At 38.5% G+C, this 19,693-nt stretch overlaps 1 protein-coding gene and 1 pseudogene across 7 annotated transcripts; one reads left to right on the top strand and one right to left on the bottom strand.

The window, feature by feature from the left end:
- Window positions 1-1,248: 1,248 nt before the first annotated feature.
- Window positions 1,249-4,551, bottom strand: LOC127951287 (mpv17-like protein; annotated as a pseudogene).
- Window positions 4,552-6,916: 2,365 nt separating this feature from the next.
- LOC127951295 (pyridoxal-dependent decarboxylase domain-containing protein 1) lies at window positions 6,917-19,408 on the top strand. 7 transcript variants are annotated; one of them, XM_052549129.1, is made up of 24 exons: window positions 6,917-7,126; window positions 7,804-7,877; window positions 8,020-8,088; window positions 8,278-8,352; window positions 9,132-9,281; window positions 9,855-10,044; window positions 10,172-10,240; window positions 10,878-10,956; window positions 11,068-11,152; window positions 11,287-11,335; window positions 11,425-11,526; window positions 11,653-11,778; window positions 11,882-11,932; window positions 12,990-13,034; window positions 14,138-14,195; window positions 14,479-14,549; window positions 14,678-14,783; window positions 15,257-15,428; window positions 16,180-16,298; window positions 16,383-16,504; window positions 16,605-16,697; window positions 17,038-17,134; window positions 18,154-18,252; window positions 18,393-19,408. In XM_052549129.1, exons 1-24 carry the CDS (start codon window positions 7,106-7,108, stop codon window positions 18,620-18,622), a joined length of 2,352 nt encoding a protein of 783 aa, XP_052405089.1. In that variant the 5' UTR covers window positions 6,917-7,105; the 3' UTR covers window positions 18,623-19,408. The 7 variants fall into 7 exon arrangements, with proteins under 7 accessions (XP_052405089.1, XP_052405113.1, XP_052405123.1 ...); XM_052549111.1 differs by lacking the exon at window positions 6,917-7,126 and adding an exon at window positions 7,193-7,254; XM_052549119.1 differs by lacking the exon at window positions 6,917-7,126 and adding an exon at window positions 7,195-7,254 and having other exon boundaries at window positions 9,135-9,281.
- Window positions 19,409-19,693: the final 285 nt, after the last annotated feature.

The following is a 19,693-nucleotide window of genomic DNA, read 5'->3' on the forward strand; positions in this document are numbered from 1 at the left end:
ATAATTATAATAATTATTGTAAAATTATATTAAGGTGTCACGCTTGGCTGTGGGAAGGAATGAGAGAGAAACGTGGCGTAGAAGCAAAAGTCTTTAATCCAGGAATAATCCACAATGGTAATACGGCACATCCGACAAGTATGGATGAAAAAGACCCCAAAGAGGAGATACACAAGACTTGGAACTTAAATACTATAGATAATCACAGAAAACAGGTGCATAGAATGAGACAATTAACATGGGACACGGAAAACATGGGGAGGGAAACCACAACAGGAGTGACAATAGATTACAATTTATTAGAAAACAATTTATGTGTATGACTTTTCCCACATTGTGATTTAGATGAGGTATTAAAATTATTTAACTCAGAACTAGGGCAATTTCTTCACAGTTTCGGTTATAAAATATTTTAGAGCAGACATAACTTAAGAAGAAATATAAATATTTATTAAAGAACTTTCCTTGACTTTTAAAATGTATTAATTCAAAATGTATGCCAATTTTCATCTTTATTTTTTTAACCTTATTTTTATGCATTTAACATCATCTTGAGGCCTCTTTGGAAGTTTTCTCAGACCCAGCTCCCTGGTTGAGAACCACCACACATTTAACAAATGTAAAAATATAAAGAAAAAAATTTAAAGTTAAATTTCTCTCTCTCTCTCTCTTTCTCTTTATATATATATATATATATATATAAATGCAGTGTTATAAAAAGTAACTTGATGCAAACTGTGTGTCACACATACTGCAAAAGGCAAATATTTGATCTATGGCAACTTTCAATACAATACGAATGCACTTTCTGATGTTTATTCTCATCATTCTTATTTGGTAATAAAAAAATGCATTTTTGAAACTAATATGCTAAATTCATGACATTAATGTACACAGTACCTAAGAGTTTTTTTCTGTCCTTTTGTCAAAGCTCATTGCATGTAGTGAGCGCACACCAGATATTTTTGCAAGCATGTGATCCTGCCTAATCCAACACAGACAATCAGTACCAGAAAAGCTGTTTATCTGTTACCCAGCGTCACCCTCAGTATCTCATAAAATCTACATTTAGCTGTCCCGTTTCACAATTCACCTCACATACACTTTCATAAAAACAGCACCACAAGAAACTGTACAACTCTCCACAAACAAAAGAAAACACTGGTTTATCTAAAATGCATTGTGTAAACTGTGGAAAGCAATATGTAATGTCACATTACACTGCCGGAAGAAACACGGAGCAGTGGATAAATCAAAAGAGACTTTAATAATTTCCAATACAGAGTAAATCCAACATATGAAACAGGAGGTTTACACACATCACTGTAAGACCTGATAGAGACAAACTGAACAGCCTAGTTCTTATAAACACTGGGCCATCGGGGGAAGACAGGTGACATCAATGGAACATAATCAAATTAACAAAACAAGGACAGGAACATGACCAAATAAGGGAACAGAAACCTGGAATAAAACATGACAGACACAGTCTATGATTCTGACATTAGAAACAACAGAAGGAGGGATAGGTGGGAACTTGGGAGGAGGCTGAGGAGGAGGATGGATATCCAGGAAGGGGCCAGCAGACAGAGTCCAGGGAAGAGACAATGGGCTTTGAGCAGGAGGAACCCAGCTGGACCCCACCCACAGCCATAATGTCGACCCACGGTGGAGCCAACGGAGAGAGGATTAATGGAGGAGGAATGGCCGCTGACTGCAGGGGTCCGACCAGTGGTGGCAGAGCAGGTGGCGGAGGAGCCCGGGGCAGAGACTGTATAAGCCAATGAGATAGGCGGATGTCGATGATCCGGGGGCCAGGATGGAGCTGAGGGCTTTGGCGACCAAGGCAGAGATGGAGATCCGGACATCCACTGTGGAGCCAGAGCGACTGAACACTGAGGAGCCGAAGGGGATGAAGGAAGGGATGAGGTGCAGCTGGAGGAGTGGAGTCCCGAGGTGCAGACTGGTTGATGGCAGAGCAAGGCGGAGCCTGAGAAACGAGGGAGCCTGGTGGAGATGGTGAATCGACGGGTGACAGTGGAGGCAAGGGACCTAGGTGGAGCCACAGGGTCTACAGGCCGAGGCGGAGTTTGGCCCTCGAGACTGGAGGCGGAGGTGAGGAATTCTTCAACCATTGTGACTCTGGAGAATCGCAGACCTACGGAGCTCACACCGCATAGATGGTGGGCTGAGGGCAAGCAGAGGGGATGGCAGACGACAGCGGAGGAGGCAGGTGCGTATGGGAGGGCAGGCATTTCTGAGCCTCCAGGCATTCAGGGATAAACTCTGGATTGGGAGCCTCTTGAGGGTGCATTTGAGGAGCGTGGACTGGAGGGCGCTTTCTAGGAGCGGGGACTGGAGGGACTGGACTCAGGGACTGGAGCCCTCTTCGGTTTGGCACTTGTTGCACCAAACACAGCTCACCCTCAGGGCACAGGGCAATCAGGGGAACACCGGTGCCATCAATGGAACATAATCAAACTAATTAACAAAATGAGGACAGGAACATGACCAAATAAGGGAACAGAAACGGGGTAAAAAAATTACACAGACAGTCCATGATCCTGACATAATCACAATAAATATATTTTTTACAATTTTAAGAAGATAAAAATCTTTTTAATACTGCATCCCATATGAGTACGTGCATGTAAACCTTATGAGTAAATGCTTCTTCATTTCTCTTTAGAAAGACAGTTATGTTTGGATAAAACACTGAACAGTATGTACATTTTTTAAATATTTCAATAAATTCCTAAGTTATTTGGGTTGAATGGCAACCTAACCTGGGGCACAAATGTCACAAGGCCCGTCCAACCCACCAAGTGAAATTTATAAAAACACAATGCATTTCCGTAATAAATAAATAAATTGAATCACATAGAACAAAACTATATAAAGTAAAACTGGGTTGTTCAACATAAAAAGTAAATGAAAGGTATACACTTTTAAGTTAATTTAATATCACTCTTAATAAGATTTTAAGCAACAAGATTTATAAACACAACGCAGCCTGAATACAGTACCATTGTGGGACTGAACTGTTCATCCGCAACAGCGCAATGATGTTCATAAGCACCATTGTGTCTCTATTTCTCCTCTGTACTACAAGGTAGAATCCGTTTTTTGGGGGACATGATCCAAGCGAAGGCTACCGCTGCTGTGCCATCCCCACTCTGTCGCGAGAAACATAAGAAGGTGGCCCACAGGAAGGCTGAACAGCCCATGAATGCCGTCCTCAGGTAGAGAGGCAACAGAACAAAATTCAGAAACTGAAAGAAAATACAGATCTTACCTGCATGAATGGCCAGTACATTAGTCCAGTCTGTAAAGTAAAAATATATTTACACTGTCATCCATAAAAAGTTAGATGTTCTCAATTACATTTTATAATAAATGTATTATATATATATATATATATATATATATATATATATATATATATATATATATATATATATATATATATCAGTAAAAAATCCTGGAAGATGCAAAAGGTTCAGACCTTTAATGTTTTAAAAAAAATTATGTACTGTCCATATTTGATTTAGAATTATTCTCTGTAAAGGAAGTTGTTAATGGGCTAATTGGTAAAAGATGACTTTTTATTTTTGTTGGGTCATCAGTGGGGCCTACCTTGCATGTATTAAAAAACTTTTCTCGCCTGTCTGCAAATATGTCCTCTTTGCCCTCCAAGAAACTCACACCTGTGAAGACAATGAATCGAGTTATTAAATAAACAAGTGCGAAATATGTGACTGAAGTGATTGACATTAAAACAGTACTTTACCTGTGTAGAAGACACTGGTCGCCAAAGGTGAAGCAAAAGTTTGGTCCAAAAGCAGTTTGCGTATAATCATACCGGCCGATCTTCCCGGGAAACGATGTTCTAAAGCTCGCAGCCAGAAGTAATTGAAGTTCCCCTGGAAGCTCAGCGCCACGATCGCCACGTTTCTCGTGTGCCTCCAGTCCATCTGATCTCTCTGCGCGATCACGCACTGATGCACGAAATCCCCGCCGGCGAACAAGCATCCAGAGTCACATTGCTTATCCAAGGCAATAACTTTGCTCGTCTGAAAAAAGATTTTCTCATGATCAACGAAACGGAAACGTGTTGTGGGCCTACTTCTAAATCGTAACCTTTGTAAATTACGTAGATGGACACAAACAAAGCGGTGACCTGACATTGACAGACGGTGGCTTAGCTCATAAAATATGTTCTCTAAGTTAAATATTCGAATAAACTCTATTATCTCTAGTCAGTCTGTTTCGTTCTATTTATAAATAATATATAAAAGGCACAATAAATAATGGTTTGACAGCTCATTGTGACTCTTGGTGAACATCCTTAAGAAACATTAGTAGATCATTACAATGCACTGCCAAATAAAACACAGATCAATACAGTCCTTGGGTTCAGTTCATCTTCTCTGACTTTAAAAGAGACAGCAAGGCAAAAATAAAAATTACGGTTCATTAATCCATTTAGCAATTAAATTAAAAGGATCCAGCGCGCGTTCATCCACTGATCAGCAGTTTCCCGTTACTCTAGTCAGGTGCTCAAATCCCACATTAATCTGCCCGCGCGCTCCTGCGCGTTCAAGGATGGCGCGCTTAAAGCTGATCTGTATATAATACAGATCGACCACATATTCAGTAAGACCAGTTGCTAGATTTTATGTTCGTGCGATCAACATTTACTGAGACGTTTATGCTTACACAATGTTAACATATTTCATCCTTATAGTAACTGCCTCATATAAAGTTAATCTTATGTGCCACTGTTTGAACAAATTATTATTTGAGTCGGATCATCTCAATGAATCGGATCTTTTTTGATGAATCACATTCATTGGTCTTCACGTTAGTTTTTTTTCCTCTTCTTCTTCTTATTATTTTTATTTTTATTTTTTTTATTTTTGGAGGGCAACGAGGGCATATTTGGAGACTGGTGAGAAAAGTTGTTTATACAAGGTAGCCTATAGATAACCCACCAAAAATAATGAATCTTATATCAGTTACAGATAATAATTTAGTGATGTTTAAATCAAATATATAGTTGAAAAATCCCTCGAACATTCAATTCTCAAGTCAAGTCAAGTCAAGTCTCCTTTATTGTCAATTCTTCCACATGTAGTAAATAAAATATAAGATACAGCTATGCAATAAGGGAATGCAAAAAATACATATAATAAAATAAATAAAAATAAAGTTAAATAAAGCAACGCAAGGCACATGGCAGATAGAGTGCAAATCAGTGAAGTGAACAAACAGTGCAGGTAAAAAAAAATTAGTGCAAAAAAAGCTTATTCAGTCTGATTAAAGTGACAAAGGGCTCTGGCTCTCCTCAGTTTGCGGAGGAAGTAGAGACACTGTTGTGAATTTTTAGCCAATGCTGCGGTGTTGTTGGTCCAGGAGAGGTCCTCTGTGATGTGCACACCCAGGAACTTGAGTGCTGCTCTCTACAGTCGCACCATTGATGGTCAGAGGAACATGCTGAGTGTGTGCTCTCCTGAAGTCAACAACAATCTCCTTCGTCTTCTCCACGTTCAGAGAGAGATTGTTGTCAGTTCACCATCCGGCCAGGCGGCTCACCAAGAAAGTCCAACAGCCAGTTGCACAGCGAAGTGTTGAGATCCAGCTGGACCAGTTTGTAAATGAGCAGTTGAGGGATGATTGTGTTGAATGCTGAACTGAAGTCTATGAACAGCATTCTGACATATGAGTTTTTTTTCTCTATATTTGTGAGTGCTGAGACGACGACAGTGGAGGTGGCATCATCGGTCGACCGGTTGGACCGATATGCAAACTGGAAGGGGTCCAGGTAGGGGAGATGGCTTCTTCGGGACTGGAATTATGGTGGTAGTTTTGAAACATGTGGGTACAACAGCCTGACTAAATGAGATGTTGAACATGTCTGTGAAGACATCAGTGAGTTCCACTGCACAGTCTCTCAGTACACGCCCAGGAATGTTGTCAGGACCCTGAGCTTTGCGTGCATTGATCTGGCTGAAGGATCTCCTCACACTGTCTGGGGTCAACGTCATCACCTGGTCGCCGTGCAGTCTTCTTTGCAGTGATGCTGTTCTGTTGCTCAAAGCGAGCGAAGAAGGTGTTCAGCTCGTTCAGCAGATAGATGTTGCTGTCACAGGTCCATGGTGGGGGCTTGTATTCTGTAATGGACTGTATCCCTTGCCACAGGCTCTGAGTGTCTCTGCTGTCGCAATTGATGGTCTATTCTCCTGGAGAACTGTCTTTTAGCCTCTCTGATGCCGCGGGACAGGTTGGCCCTGGCTGTTCTCAGGCACACACCCACCTCATCTCTATATCTGAATGCAGCGTTCTGTGTCTGCAGAAGTCTGTAGACCTCCCCTGTTATCCACGACTTTAACTGAACCTTTCTGAAAAAAAAGTACATTATAAAATACTTGAATAACAGCAATTTTACCAATAAAAATGGATAAAAACATGTTTACGACTTACTTGTACGACAATTTTATCAGCACACAAATCAGATTAGTTTTTGTGAACAGAATTTGAATTATAAAAAATGCAAAAAATGGTGTGCAGGTGAAGTAGATTAATTTTAATGCAAATCTTATTTTGGTTCTCATTTACTATGTTTTTTGAGCACAGTCGTGGCAACAACAAACTGAACATGGCTCACGTTACTTTTATTAAAACATAAAAGCATCTGATCGCCAACATAGACTGTATAAAAACAGATGTCAGATGTCGAGATGTCAGAGACCACGTGATGATGTTAAAGGTTTTTCGAACAAATTGTTTTCGAACGAACTGTTCGAAAGAGCCGATTCGGATCGGACTCGACATCACACTACACTGCATCTGTCTTTGCATAGGGCCAAACCACAGGGGGGTAACCGAGGAGCTCACGAAGACTGTAAAGGGGCGTATGTTTAGGCTACGTCAGCGCTGCCAGCGTGGAGCGACATGACACCAGGAAGTAACACTATTCAATTGACTATACAAATAACGAAGAGAGAGGTACCCGAGGTGGATTTTTGTGCCTTTTGGATTTGCTTCCGTAAAATTACACAGCACACGACGACGACGCACAGGGGCACGGAGAGTCCAACATAGCATGGATAAGCTGCCCGTGAAGGTAATGTAGAGCAGCAGACGGACTCGCTCAATGACTGAAGTGCAGGAAGCTTATTCACTCTCATTGCTTTAGAGAGGATGATGCGGAGCTATGCCGGATTCAATATAAGCCACAGTCGAGTATTTGTTGTGCGTAAGGCTTGATAAAGTTTGATTGAAAAATAATTTGTGTTACAAAATGAAGTGTTGTGTTGTAGCAGGATGCGCATGGGGACATGACATGAAATATTTCCTCGTCTGGACAAGGTGGACGTACGTGTGTTAAAAAGAGCCTTGTCATCCGACAGGTTTTCGTCGTTAACACACATCCTGAATATCAGGAATTATAATAAAGAACAGATAATGGAAGATTTAAAACAGCGCTACAGGCTTATTTTACACAAGCTGGCACAGTTTACAAGTTGAACAGCGTTTGTCAAGTCTGCCAGTTGTATGTGTTATTTATTTTGTGTTTCGGTGTATTATAATGTTATGAATGCACTATTATCTCAAAAGGACAGAGGCCTAAATATTCCTTACTCTCTCAGTCAGCGAAAGTGCCCGAAAGCCCGAGGAGTCATTTTATTTAATGTGACAAGAAATATGATATACAGCCATTGTTATCAATTTGTGAGTTCTCTATGTTTCACTGCATTGCCCTTCAAGGATAACCATATACATTTTACTGTGCAATTGTAGATGATGGACCCTACACTTGCTGAGATGGGAAACCATCTCTCTGATGCCATGAAGGTTTTGGAAAGTGGAAAATTGTGAGATTTCACCTTTCATGTTCCAGTATTTTCAGAAACTGCATTTTAAATGCCTACACTAAGCCATCTTCATGTTAGGTTGACAGTATGTCCATAGTTCAGTTACTATTATACAAATATAACGTTGTGTGGATGTATTTAGGGAATCTGAACAAGGCAAAGAAAAAAGAAAGTTGAGTTGGAAAGACATTCCAGGACCTTTGCAAGGAGAGTGAGTGAGCCTTTAATATCACACTTTACATTAACACTGTTTCTTGTCTTGCTCCGTAATTCTGCCCTGCATATTTCTAAGGCATTTTATGGGGTTTACACTACAGTCAGCGCATATTAGCTATAAAACACTTTGGAGCCTCTCTTATCCTTTTCCTTTTTCCATTTTCCATTATTATTTTTCTGACAGTGGACAGGATGTTGTCAGCATACTCCAGCTTGTCCAGAACCTGATGCATGGAGATGATGACAAACTGGGTCAACGGTAGGTCACAGCATTATAGAGCTGCTTACTTTGTTGTCCTAAAGCCAAGAAATGAATCCCTTGAAAATTTTGAACAGGTTTATTTTAAAAAAGATAATAATACTTCTATTCACAAGGTCAAGGATGCATTAAATTGATAAAAAAAGTGATGTTATAGTAATGTTACAAGTAAATGCATTTTTTTTATCTTTTTTCAAAAAAAAAAAAAAAATCCTGGAAATAAATATCATGTTTCTAGAAATATATGTTAAGCATCCCAACTGTTGGTAATAATAATAAATATTTATTGAACAGCAAATCAGCATATTAGAATGATTTCTGAAGGATCATGTGACACTGAAGACTGAAGTAAAGATGCTGAAAATTCAACTTTGCTATCAAGAGAAATGTAGAATAATTTAAAAATACATTACAATAGTTTCTTGAGTTGTAGTAATATTTCACAATATAACTGGTTTTACTATATTTTTTGATCAAAGAAATGCAGGCTTGGAGAGCATAAGAGAAAAATGTCTTACAGACCCCAAACTCATGAATGGTGGTGCAAGTAAAATAGAACAGTAAAATAAGGTCTGTTATACATATAGCAACACAGAAAAGTCTCCTCAAGAAAGGTTAGTTGTAGGCATTATTTTACAGATAAACCAAACCTATGGTCAATTAGTCTTGGGGTTGGTTCACAAATTACTGTTAAGACAGAACAGCTGCATTATATTGCACCGAGAGCATGTGTCATAAACCCCTCTGCGTGTGTCTTAAAACTATAAACCTCTGTTTAGCAGTATGCAGAACATCGGAGAGCAGGGACACATGGCTCTACTGGGACACAGTCTGGCCGCATATATTTCTGTCCTGGAACGAGAAAGATTGAGAAAGCTGACCACCCGGATCCTGTCGGATACCACTCTCTGGCTCTGCAGGCTTTTCAGGTACGCTCAGGTTCTCTCTTTGATTTCATGTGGTTTCGGGGGAATTCTCTTCTCCCTGTTATACAAATACCTCAAAGTGATGTAAAGCTATTTATAGAAATGTGTGTTAGAGGATTAAGAATAACCTCCCACTTTGGCTCACCTCAACAAATTTAATCGGTGGTGTCTTCACTTAAAAACATGGAGCTTTTTATTTACTTATTTGTTGTGTGCAGTTATCATTTAAGACAGCTAAGTCATGATTTAAAATAGGTGCTTTTCCAGTTTTATAAGGTGATCATTTTTTTAAGCAAATTATTGTATGGTTTTATATGTCCTACAGATATTTTAAGGATGCACTGATATTATAATTTTAGCTTTCATGTAATGATGGATAAACAGTAATTGGCTAATATTAAAGTTCTATACATTCTATAAAGTCAAAATAAAAAAATACAAAAAACACAAAAACTACAATCTGATTTTAGACATCACAACGTTAAAATGTACAGAATGAAAATAGATATCCATTTTGAGATTTGAGATTACACTACGTTTAATTAATATATTTCTTTAATGAATTCTTTTTCATAGATATGAAAATGGCTCCGCATATTATCATGAAGATGACCGTGAGGGGCTGGTGAAGGTGTGTCGGCTAGTTATTAATACTCTTTATGAGGACTATGCTACAGAGGGCTTTACAATGTTCAGCTCTAAACATCCTGTGATTTACCAAAGTGCTGCATGCAGACCTGGCCTGGGACAGCATCTCTGCAGCCAGGTATAATGTCACCTCCACATCACACCTCAGTGCTGCAGGATCTGAAATGTTTCACATTATGTGTGTTTACATGCAGTGGATACTGCTTGCTTCGATTAGACAACTTTTTTTTGTGTTTGCTTTTCAGCTGGGACTGCCTCTGTCATGTCTTTGTATTGTGCCCTGTAACACCATGTTTGGCTCCTTGCACCAAATGGTAGGAAGCTGGCTTTTGGTAGATATGTTTAGAACTTAAGTATGTTTTTAAAAAAGGCTCACCAAGGCTGCATTTATTTGATACTGTAAAATCAATGAAATTGATAAATATCATTGCAATTTAAATTAACTATTTGAATATATTTTAAAATGTAATATAGTCCTGTGATCGCAAAGCTGAACTTTTAGCAGCCATTAGTTTAAACTTCAGGGTCACATGATCCTTCAGAAATCATTCTAATCTGCTGACTTGCTTGTTTTTAATGTAAACAGACAACTAATTTATTTAGAAATTGGTTTAACTGATTTATAAAAGTAAAAAATCATTAGAATAAAATCTAAAACAAATAAATATTCAAATTTGCTGCTGCTCAAAAAACATTTTTTTTTATTGTTATCAGTTTTGCTTCATAAATATTTCTGTGGAAACCATGATACTTATATTTTTAGGATTCTTTAATGATATAAAGTAAAAAGAACTGCATTTATTTGAAATACAAATATTAATAGGCATATTAACATAACACATTAAAAAGAAACTATTTGTTCAGAAAAGTGCAAGCAACAAGGCAGTGTTGATACAATTAACAGAAAACCTGTTGAAATGGTGTGTTTTTCACTTAATTGTCTTCTCGCAGGATGTTGCATTGCTTGACAAGCTCATCAGAGAGGATCGTGAATCAGGGAAGGTTCCACTGCTGTTGATAGCTAATGCTGGTCAGTTTGCTATTAGATCTTATTTATTCAAGCAGTATCGTTTTGGCTTGTTTGTCACTTTGATGGTTGTCAGTTTTGCATGCAGTCATTAAAATCCATTTAATCTCTCAGGAACGCCAGGTGCAGGTCACACAGACAAACTCAGTCGTCTGAAAGAGCTCTGCGTTCAGTGCAACATGTGGCTTCATGTGGAGGGGTTGGTATTAGCTGGTCCTATTTTTGGAGTACCTCCTTTACTTGATTTTCTTTTATATATTGAAATAAACAGATCTGATGTGTATAATTAATATTCATAATAGTTTAAATTGACTTTCTGTGCCTTTCTTTCAGGGTGAATTTGGCAACACTTGCTCTTGGTCAGGTCTCTTCTGCTGTGACGGTATGTTGTGATTTTTAAGGCGCACATATGCCGGCATTTGTTTCCTGTTGTAAAGTACATGCTATTTTTTTCTTCCTCTCTCTATCAAGGCGGCCACCAAGTGTGATAGTATGACTTTAACACCGGGCCCATGGTTGGGCCTGCCAGCTGTGCCTGCTGTCACTCTTTACAGACATGAGGATCCGGCCCTGGTATGTTGGACTGTTATTTTAAGGACTAATCATCATTTTGCAGCACATAAAATGGAAATGGAATCCAATGATATGACAGTGTTCAAATACCTAATGTTGATTATCCTCTCTGGCGGTTGGGGGCAGTCTCTTGCAGCAGGTCTGACCTCCAGTCAGCCAGTGGAGAAGCTTCGGGCTTTGCCTCTCTGGCTGTCCCTTCAGTACCTTGGGCATGATGGGATTTTACAGAGGATTAAGCATGCCTCGCAGCTAGTGAGTACCCTACCAACTTCATTTTGGATGCCAACTTCGATGCGCTGTACTTTAAACACAAGAATTAATCTGACCTTGTGGGAACTGATCTGTCTCCCTGTAGAGTCAACAGCTGTTGGAGCATTTGAAGACACTGGCTTCAATAAAAACCTCGGTAGGTGAACTTGTCTTCATCCATTTAGCTGTTAGACTTTTACAGTTGCATCACGATCCCCACAAATAAGTATCAGTGAATTAGAACTATTTTGAATCTTCTGCATATCAATATTTCCTCTGTCCTGAGTTGGTATTTCTCCCTTCATTTTATAAATGGATAGTTCACCCAAAAATGTCTTGACTCAACCCCATTTTATTCCAAACCAGAATGACTTTCTTTCTTTCGTGGAACACACAAAAAATGTTTTGAGAAATGTTCACACTTTTCATACGGGCACATAATGAAAATGTGAACTGGAAAAAGAAGCTCCTTACAAGTAACATAAAAGTGGCCCATGTGATTTGTGACCCATATACCAAGCCATACAATAGTTTTGCGTGAGGAACAGATTTATATATAAGACATTATTCATGTATCAGCTTTCCTCAAATGGCACCACAAAAAACGTTTGGTGAATAGTGGTAACTAAAACAAAAAACTATTCTATATAACTGAAATAAAATATTAGAAAAACTTGAACTTAAAAGCTTGAAAATTAGAAATGTTGCCACAGTAACAAATAAAAAATCTTTAAATTGAAATACTAAAACTGAAATAAATGTAAATGAAAGTTAAATAGAAATATTAATTTAAAAAAAGAATAAAAAAAGCAAGCATGTGTCACAATTACTAAAACAAAAGGTAAAACAAAAATAAATACAAATAAGATCTATATATAGAGTATATATTTACTATAGTAATGACTTGAGGGTAGATAGATGATGACAAACTTTTTATTTTTTGGTGAACTATCCCTTAAAAATCTGGATGCCATCAGACATTTCTGCCATTTACAACCAGACAGTATCACCATGTTAAAATATGTCAGCTGAAAATATTAATACATAATAAATTTGGTAGCTTAATGACACATCTAAAAAAAAAACTTTATTTGGCAGCTTCTTGAAATGTAGTCCTTTTCTATATGTCAGTGGCCCAACGTTTTCCTGTCAGTCAGAGAATCTAGGCTAAAACCTTAAAAGCAACCACCTCTGTTCTGTGTCGCCACCATTAGGATACCCTTGACAGTGAGGTGTCTCTCATCGAGGCTTTGTGCATGGTAAAGAGCAGAGTGTTCATCATATGTATGTTGGCGGTGTGCTTTGTGAGCGTCAGCACTGTGTGCAGCTCTTATACTGTATACATAGTGTGGTAGTGAGCGTGGGTGCCTTGGTTTCAGGATGTGGTGTCTCATTCCCGGGTCCCTCCCATCTCCGGGGGCTCGCTGCGGGACGTCCTGGGCTCTCTTATACTCTCTATTGTAGGTGGGACCAACCCTCTGCCTGCTTGATCCCAACCCCACTCCTTCTCACTTTCACTCGCGCTGTTTCTCCACTGTTCCCTCCCTCACCATGTCCACCCATAAGTGCTGGTGCTCAGTTTAAAGGCTTTTATCCATGTAAAGGCCTGCCAGTGCTACAGGCATGTGCAAAAACATTTAGGAAATGTCACTTCACAGAGCTTGATGACTCGCTGGGCATCAATGCTGGACCTCGCTTTGGAGCAATGATGCAGCATCATGGGAATTCAATTTACTAAAATGGCCCTTGTGAGAGATGGAGCAAAATAAAACCGTGACGTTCCTGTGTATAATACTAAAACTCATTCTATTAAGTTTGTTTCTTCAAACTTAAGTTAATTCTATGATAGCTACAACTACATAGCTATAACAGGAACCACAGTACAACATTTATTTAATGTTTTTAAGAGATTCAGAGAGGTAGAGACACTTGATGGATATTTTTAAGGTTTCACTTCTTTAATTTATGTATAAGGTTTTTTTTTTGTTCATGAAAATGCCCATTAATCAGGAAGGAAGCATTGTTTGATAGTAATAAAAATGGGTAATTTCTCCTGTAATTTAATGACATAAGCGTTTTTTAGTTTTAACACAGGATCCAGCGTCACATAGACATTCCAGCAACACTACTGCTTGACTTTAGGTCATGTGCCACATTGACCTCCAGATTGACCTGCCAAACCCGTAGCTAGTAAACAAAAAGCCTCTTCATGACATTGCATCAAAACATTTAAATACCAAACCAATTTCACAACAACATGGTAGTGCTCACAGCATGACATTAAAGCCTCCTGTATGCTCAGACGTGTAACAGGTGTTTCGAGAACCTGTCCCCACCCTCTGTGTCTCTCTGATGTTTGTAGGTGGAAGATGAACTGAATTCTCCTGTGGTGGTGTTCAGGTTTTCACAAGACAGCACTCGTAAGTTTTCTGTCCTTGTGTGTGTGTGTGTGTGTGTGTGTGTGTAAACCATTCAAAAGTTTTGGGTCAGTTGTTTATTTTTTTATTCAGCAAGGTTACATTACATTGAAAATTAAAGTGTCAGTAAAGATGTTTGTTACAAAAGATTTCTAATAAATGCTATTCTCTTTTTTACTTTCGATCCATCAAAAAATGTTGCAAACAAATGGGTTTTTACAAAAAAATTTTATGCATGTAAATACTAAGAGACATTAACTTAAATACACAAAACTTTCATTTTCAGCCTCAAGTGGCAGCTCAGTGGAAGGATTTTTTGCAAGGGAAAGAGATGTCCTTGATGTCTTTAACAGATGGGTAAATGCTTCTCTTTCTCACAATGTATTTTGAGAAATAAGTAGGCTGAATTTTGAGCATTTATAATAGAGTGCCGAGATGCTTTTCTTACAAATGAGTGACCCGACTGCTTTGATCTGATTTGACAGTTGGGTGAACAGTTGGCGCAGCAGGTTCCCTTAAGTGGTGTGGATGTGGTTGAGCTGGAAGATGAGGGCACATGTGTTCGTTTCAGCCCCCTCATGACCGCTGCAGGTAAGACATTTGGAAAGATAAATAAAAATCTGAAAAACTAACACAATGTTCAGGCCCAAGCCATACTAATTTAAGAACTGGAAGATATACAGGTGAGAGCTAGTTATGAAATTAAAAATCAAGAAATCCTGGGTTAGGTGCAAGCTCTAAAGCCTATTTTAAATATTTGCAAGGAAGAAATAAGAGGAGATTGGCTAGATATATTTCTGTCATATAATTTAATCTAATATTTATACAAATAATAATTACCATAAGATGATATCTATTTATTATTATTTTACAAAATAGTTTTTATTAGTAGTAGTTTTATTATTTTAGAAAGATATTTCAGCAAAATTAGGGGCTTGAGGGAACTATTCTCTGTCTTCAGTGTGCAAAAATCTAAAAGTATCAGTGATTTTATGACTTATGCGGTGATGAGACCCAGTTCATGTTAAGATGTTCATGCTAACATTGGTGTTATGTGTGTGCAGCTCTGGGCACTCAGGAGAATGATGTGGCTGCACTGGTGGAAAAGCTGGGAGAGATGATTCCAGTGCTGAGCTGTACCCTACGCTACAGACAGGACTTCAAAGATGAGGTTCTACAACAAGCTTCACTCTCGTACATTGAGGACCTGAGCTGGCCTGGTCTCGGAGGTGTGAGGTGAGACTCTGTAGTAAAACCTCCATCAGTTTACAGCACATTTTACATAACATTCATGCATTTGACATGCACTTTTACCAAGAGTGCATTTGAGGTATACATTTAGTCAGTTTTGTGCTCTTTGGAAATCGAAAATGTGACCTATTTTGCCAGCTGTGCTAAAAGGATACAGTGACCCTAGTCTCAGCCTCAGACATCACGACTACTCATGTTGGCTGAATGCCTGATGCATATGGCAAAATTGGAAATGCTTCGGGAGTTTCGAAGTCGTCATCGGATTGGTTGAATTATACAAGATTTCCGGGAGATGTGCGTGTCGCATTCTTTAACGTTCCATCTGGAAACAATATGATGTGATGCCAAACCCCTTAATGTTAGAAGGAATCTGTTGTGTTTAATTACGACTTATCAGGATCAACTAAATGCTGGATTCTCAAAAGTATGTGAAATATTTAATGCTCACGGCATAGAATCTTTAAAATACATCCAAGAGTTTTACACACACACACACACACACACACACTCACACACACATACATTGTTATTGTGGGGACATTTCCACACCCCTTATCATGACACAGTACAAACTGAGCGTGATTGGTTGTTTTAGCTGTCAGTCAAATGGCTTCTTGGGCGGTCCTTCCCTTTCAAAGAGGCCAAGGTTCTGTTTCTCACTCAAAGAAGGTAACTTTGTTGCATTGTTGTAAGTTTTCACAGTGCTAAACATGTTATTTTTGTTAATTTTTATCAGGTATGAGCCCAGAACCACAGACCTGGATGAAAACAAGAGAGAACATAGTGTGGAGAAGATCAACAATGACTTGCTTAAGAAGCTGATGGAGCTGGACACTGACCTGTACTTCTCTGGTGGTAAATATCTGATGATCTTATGATTGTAGAATTGCTTTAATTCACATGAACTCGGTGACCTCAAACCCTCTGTCTTGTGTGTAGGTCCTGAGTTTTGTGAGGAGAAAAATTGCATATTTATTGGAATGGCAACAGAAGACCTGGATGTGACAGAGTTGGTGGAAACTATAGTGTCTATTGGAAGAGAGATTGAGGAAAGTGGAAAGGTTTGTATTGATTGTCGTTTTGGACAGGTGTTTAATAATTAAAGTAGACGATGAAAATCAGATACATAATAAGATATATTACATCTATGTTTGTGGCTAGTTGTTTGAGAACATGACGGAGGTAGTGAGAAGAGGCATCCAGGAAGCTGAGCTGCAGCTTCAGAAGGCAAATGAAGAGAAACTTATAGAAGAGGTGAGTGTAAAGGGACAGAATCTCATTTAAACCTGTAAAATAAAACTTTATGACATAAAATGGATGAAATATTAGTTTTATAAGTTTTAGTTTTTTCTTCAAATTGATTTCTAGGTCAAAAAAGTAAATGTGTGACATTGATCATGTGACTCATGTGGGATCGTGTTCTTTTTTCCATTGAAGATACAGTTAAGATAAGACAACATGGTCATCAGGATTCACATAAGCAAAATACTAAAATACCAAATACTAAGACATTCAGTAATTCACTTTCATATTCAACAATGCTTGGGTAAATAATTGTAATAAATATTAAAAAGAAATTGTAATTTATTTTCAGGGAGTACTTCGACAGATCCCCCTGGTGGGTCCTGTGCTTAACTGGTTCTCCCCGGTTCAGGCCTCTGTCAAAGGAAGAACTTTCAACCTAGCTGAAGGTATAGATGTTTAAAAGGGGTCATGAACTGCCTCTTTGTTTATTTTGTACTGTTCTCTGAGGCACATTTATGATGTTTTTTTTTTTGTTTTTTTACATCAAATAACACCATAATTTAAAAGTTATAGGCTATTTTCTGTCCTGTTTTGACCCCCTCTTCAGAACGCTCTGTTTGAATAGGTGCAGCGGATTGTAGACTCGGAAGTAAACGCCCACTGCTACGCTTGGCAAACAGTTGTGTATGTTTGACAGCCTACAGCCTTCACAGATAGACGCAGCAGTGATTTAGGCTAAGAACGCATAAACACTCAGTACATATCAAACGATCTTTAATAACAGACAAAGCTCAATAGTGACCATGTAATAAAAACAGTAACTCACACTTGTGTTGTGCGACATTGCTGTCAGATCCAATATAGTTGCCACAGCATCGTCCTTTAGTTTCAATCTTTCTGAAAAACCTGCGTGGAATTGTGCCTAGTTTGTAAATGAATCCACGGTAAATGAAGTGAACAAAGGACCATGAGGTCTGGATCTTCATTCAAAATAAAAGTTCATCCACTCTTTTCTAATGTTGGGAACAGAAGTAAGGCGATGCAAATCATTTGGTTTTTGCGTTGAACTCAACTTGCCTCTCTTCTTATTTACACTACATGCGTGAATCAGTGGGCGGGGCTAAACAGGCAGCGATGTAGAAGCTGGCGTTTGTCTTCTGTGGAGGCGGTGCTTAGCCACACTATTACATCATAAAGTGACTCATTCAACAACCTGTCATTTTTGGCAGATTGGCTTCAATAAGAGCTGTTTTTAGACTAACGGGAAAGTCTGGCGTTCTGAAACTTACAGGATGTTTTTACAGTAAAGTAACCTCTTATATGTCAAAAGATCAAGGTTATCTTGATTTCTCAGTTCATAACCCCTTTAAAAACGTTTGTAAAGCACAAAAATGTCAAAGTGTAAAACGAATTTCCGATTAATTGTAGTTTTCAGGTTTTTATAGCATCTGTTTTTCCTCCATAGGTTGTCTGGACAGCACAGAGCCTGTGTATTCTGTAAAAGCCCAGATGAATAAAGAAGCTTCCCTCGATTCCCCCAAGTCCATCACCAAACGGTTTCCAGGTAATGGTAACATGTTGATCTGAGATCAGTGTGGCCCTAATTGCATCTAATTACTTTGTGTCCATTAAATAATTAAATCACATTTGGTCTTTATTGATGTTTACAGAACTCTCGGGTTAATCATACCATGTGATTCACAGGTCAAAAACTCTTCCGGCGGCACGGAGCAGGCTCAGACTCTGTCAGTGATACCAGTTCTGTCAGCCAGCTTGAAGAATCGTTCAGGGAAATGGCACATGTGCGGTCCAATAATGTAGATGAGGCAGAGGTCCCTGAGGAGCGTCATGTACACATAATGGAGGGAATGGCTTTGTCAGACCAGCGTGTACCAGAGGGCCAAGAGACAGAGAGTGTAGACACCCTTAGATAGGACCAATCCTAAATGGATGTCCAGAGGTTGGCTTTGTGTTATGGAGGAATTTTGCGTCCATGACCTTGATGCCTTGAGCAAACCACTTTTGAAATTAAGAAAAGAAGCAGCTTTAAATGCAAATAACAAAACACTGGAATTTCATGGAAATAATGTCTGAAAATGCATCCATTTTTCTTAATTATTACATAATCAGTTGCACATTGTTTGGTTAATCATATAATATTGGGTCTTTGTGTGCACTGCAAGTATATCCTTTCATTATGGGTGACATAGTCGTTACCTTTTGGTTTTGGATGTTTGTCTTTGTCATCTATAGGCCTGTCTGACAGGTTTTTTCTGATCCATTTCCACACATTATTTACACAACACAAGGGCTATTGTGGCTCTACCGCCATGTATATTAATGTCAAAATATCTTGTTTGCCAAAAGCTGGTCTTTCTTTATGTATTCTCCATAAGTTTCACTCAGCTGTTTCTAATCAAAAAATAGCCTTATTGCACTTTCATGTATAGAAAGGTCACACTTTAATCAGAACAGCAAAATATTTATTTATCCTATAAATAATTTTATTTGAGGACGTTAGGCTATTAAGAATTAAGTAACGTTTGCTATGTGTCTAAAATAAATTTAAACCAAACCGATATCCATCCAGAACTTTTGGCTTTTCCAATAGTTAAATGATTATTATACTGTTCTCACTGTGAAGTTTCAAAGAAGTGTGTTTGAGTAAATGTTACATTTTTGGATGTGTATGAAGGCTAAATATAATGTACTGAAATTAAGATCCTTGTTTGTTGTTTACACCGATGTTAATTGTTTTAGCACACACACACACACACACACACACACAAAGCTTTGCTTCTGGGGCAATTATGTGGTTTCATTTAGCATATAGATATTGTGTGAATTATTCATGAGAAGTAGTACTCACTACAACTAGAACACATCCATCCATATTTTGGGGGCATAAAATGCTCTTTTCATAACTGTGCTTCCTTACTGAATTGTAGATCTGTCATCTTTTTCAAAATGATTCTGTCTTAACTGGTGCAATAAATCATTGGGAT

Source organism: Carassius gibelio, chromosome A3 (assembly GCF_023724105.1).
Source record: "Carassius gibelio isolate Cgi1373 ecotype wild population from Czech Republic chromosome A3, carGib1.2-hapl.c, whole genome shotgun sequence".
Lineage (NCBI taxonomy): Eukaryota > Metazoa > Chordata > Actinopteri > Cypriniformes > Cyprinidae > Carassius > Carassius gibelio.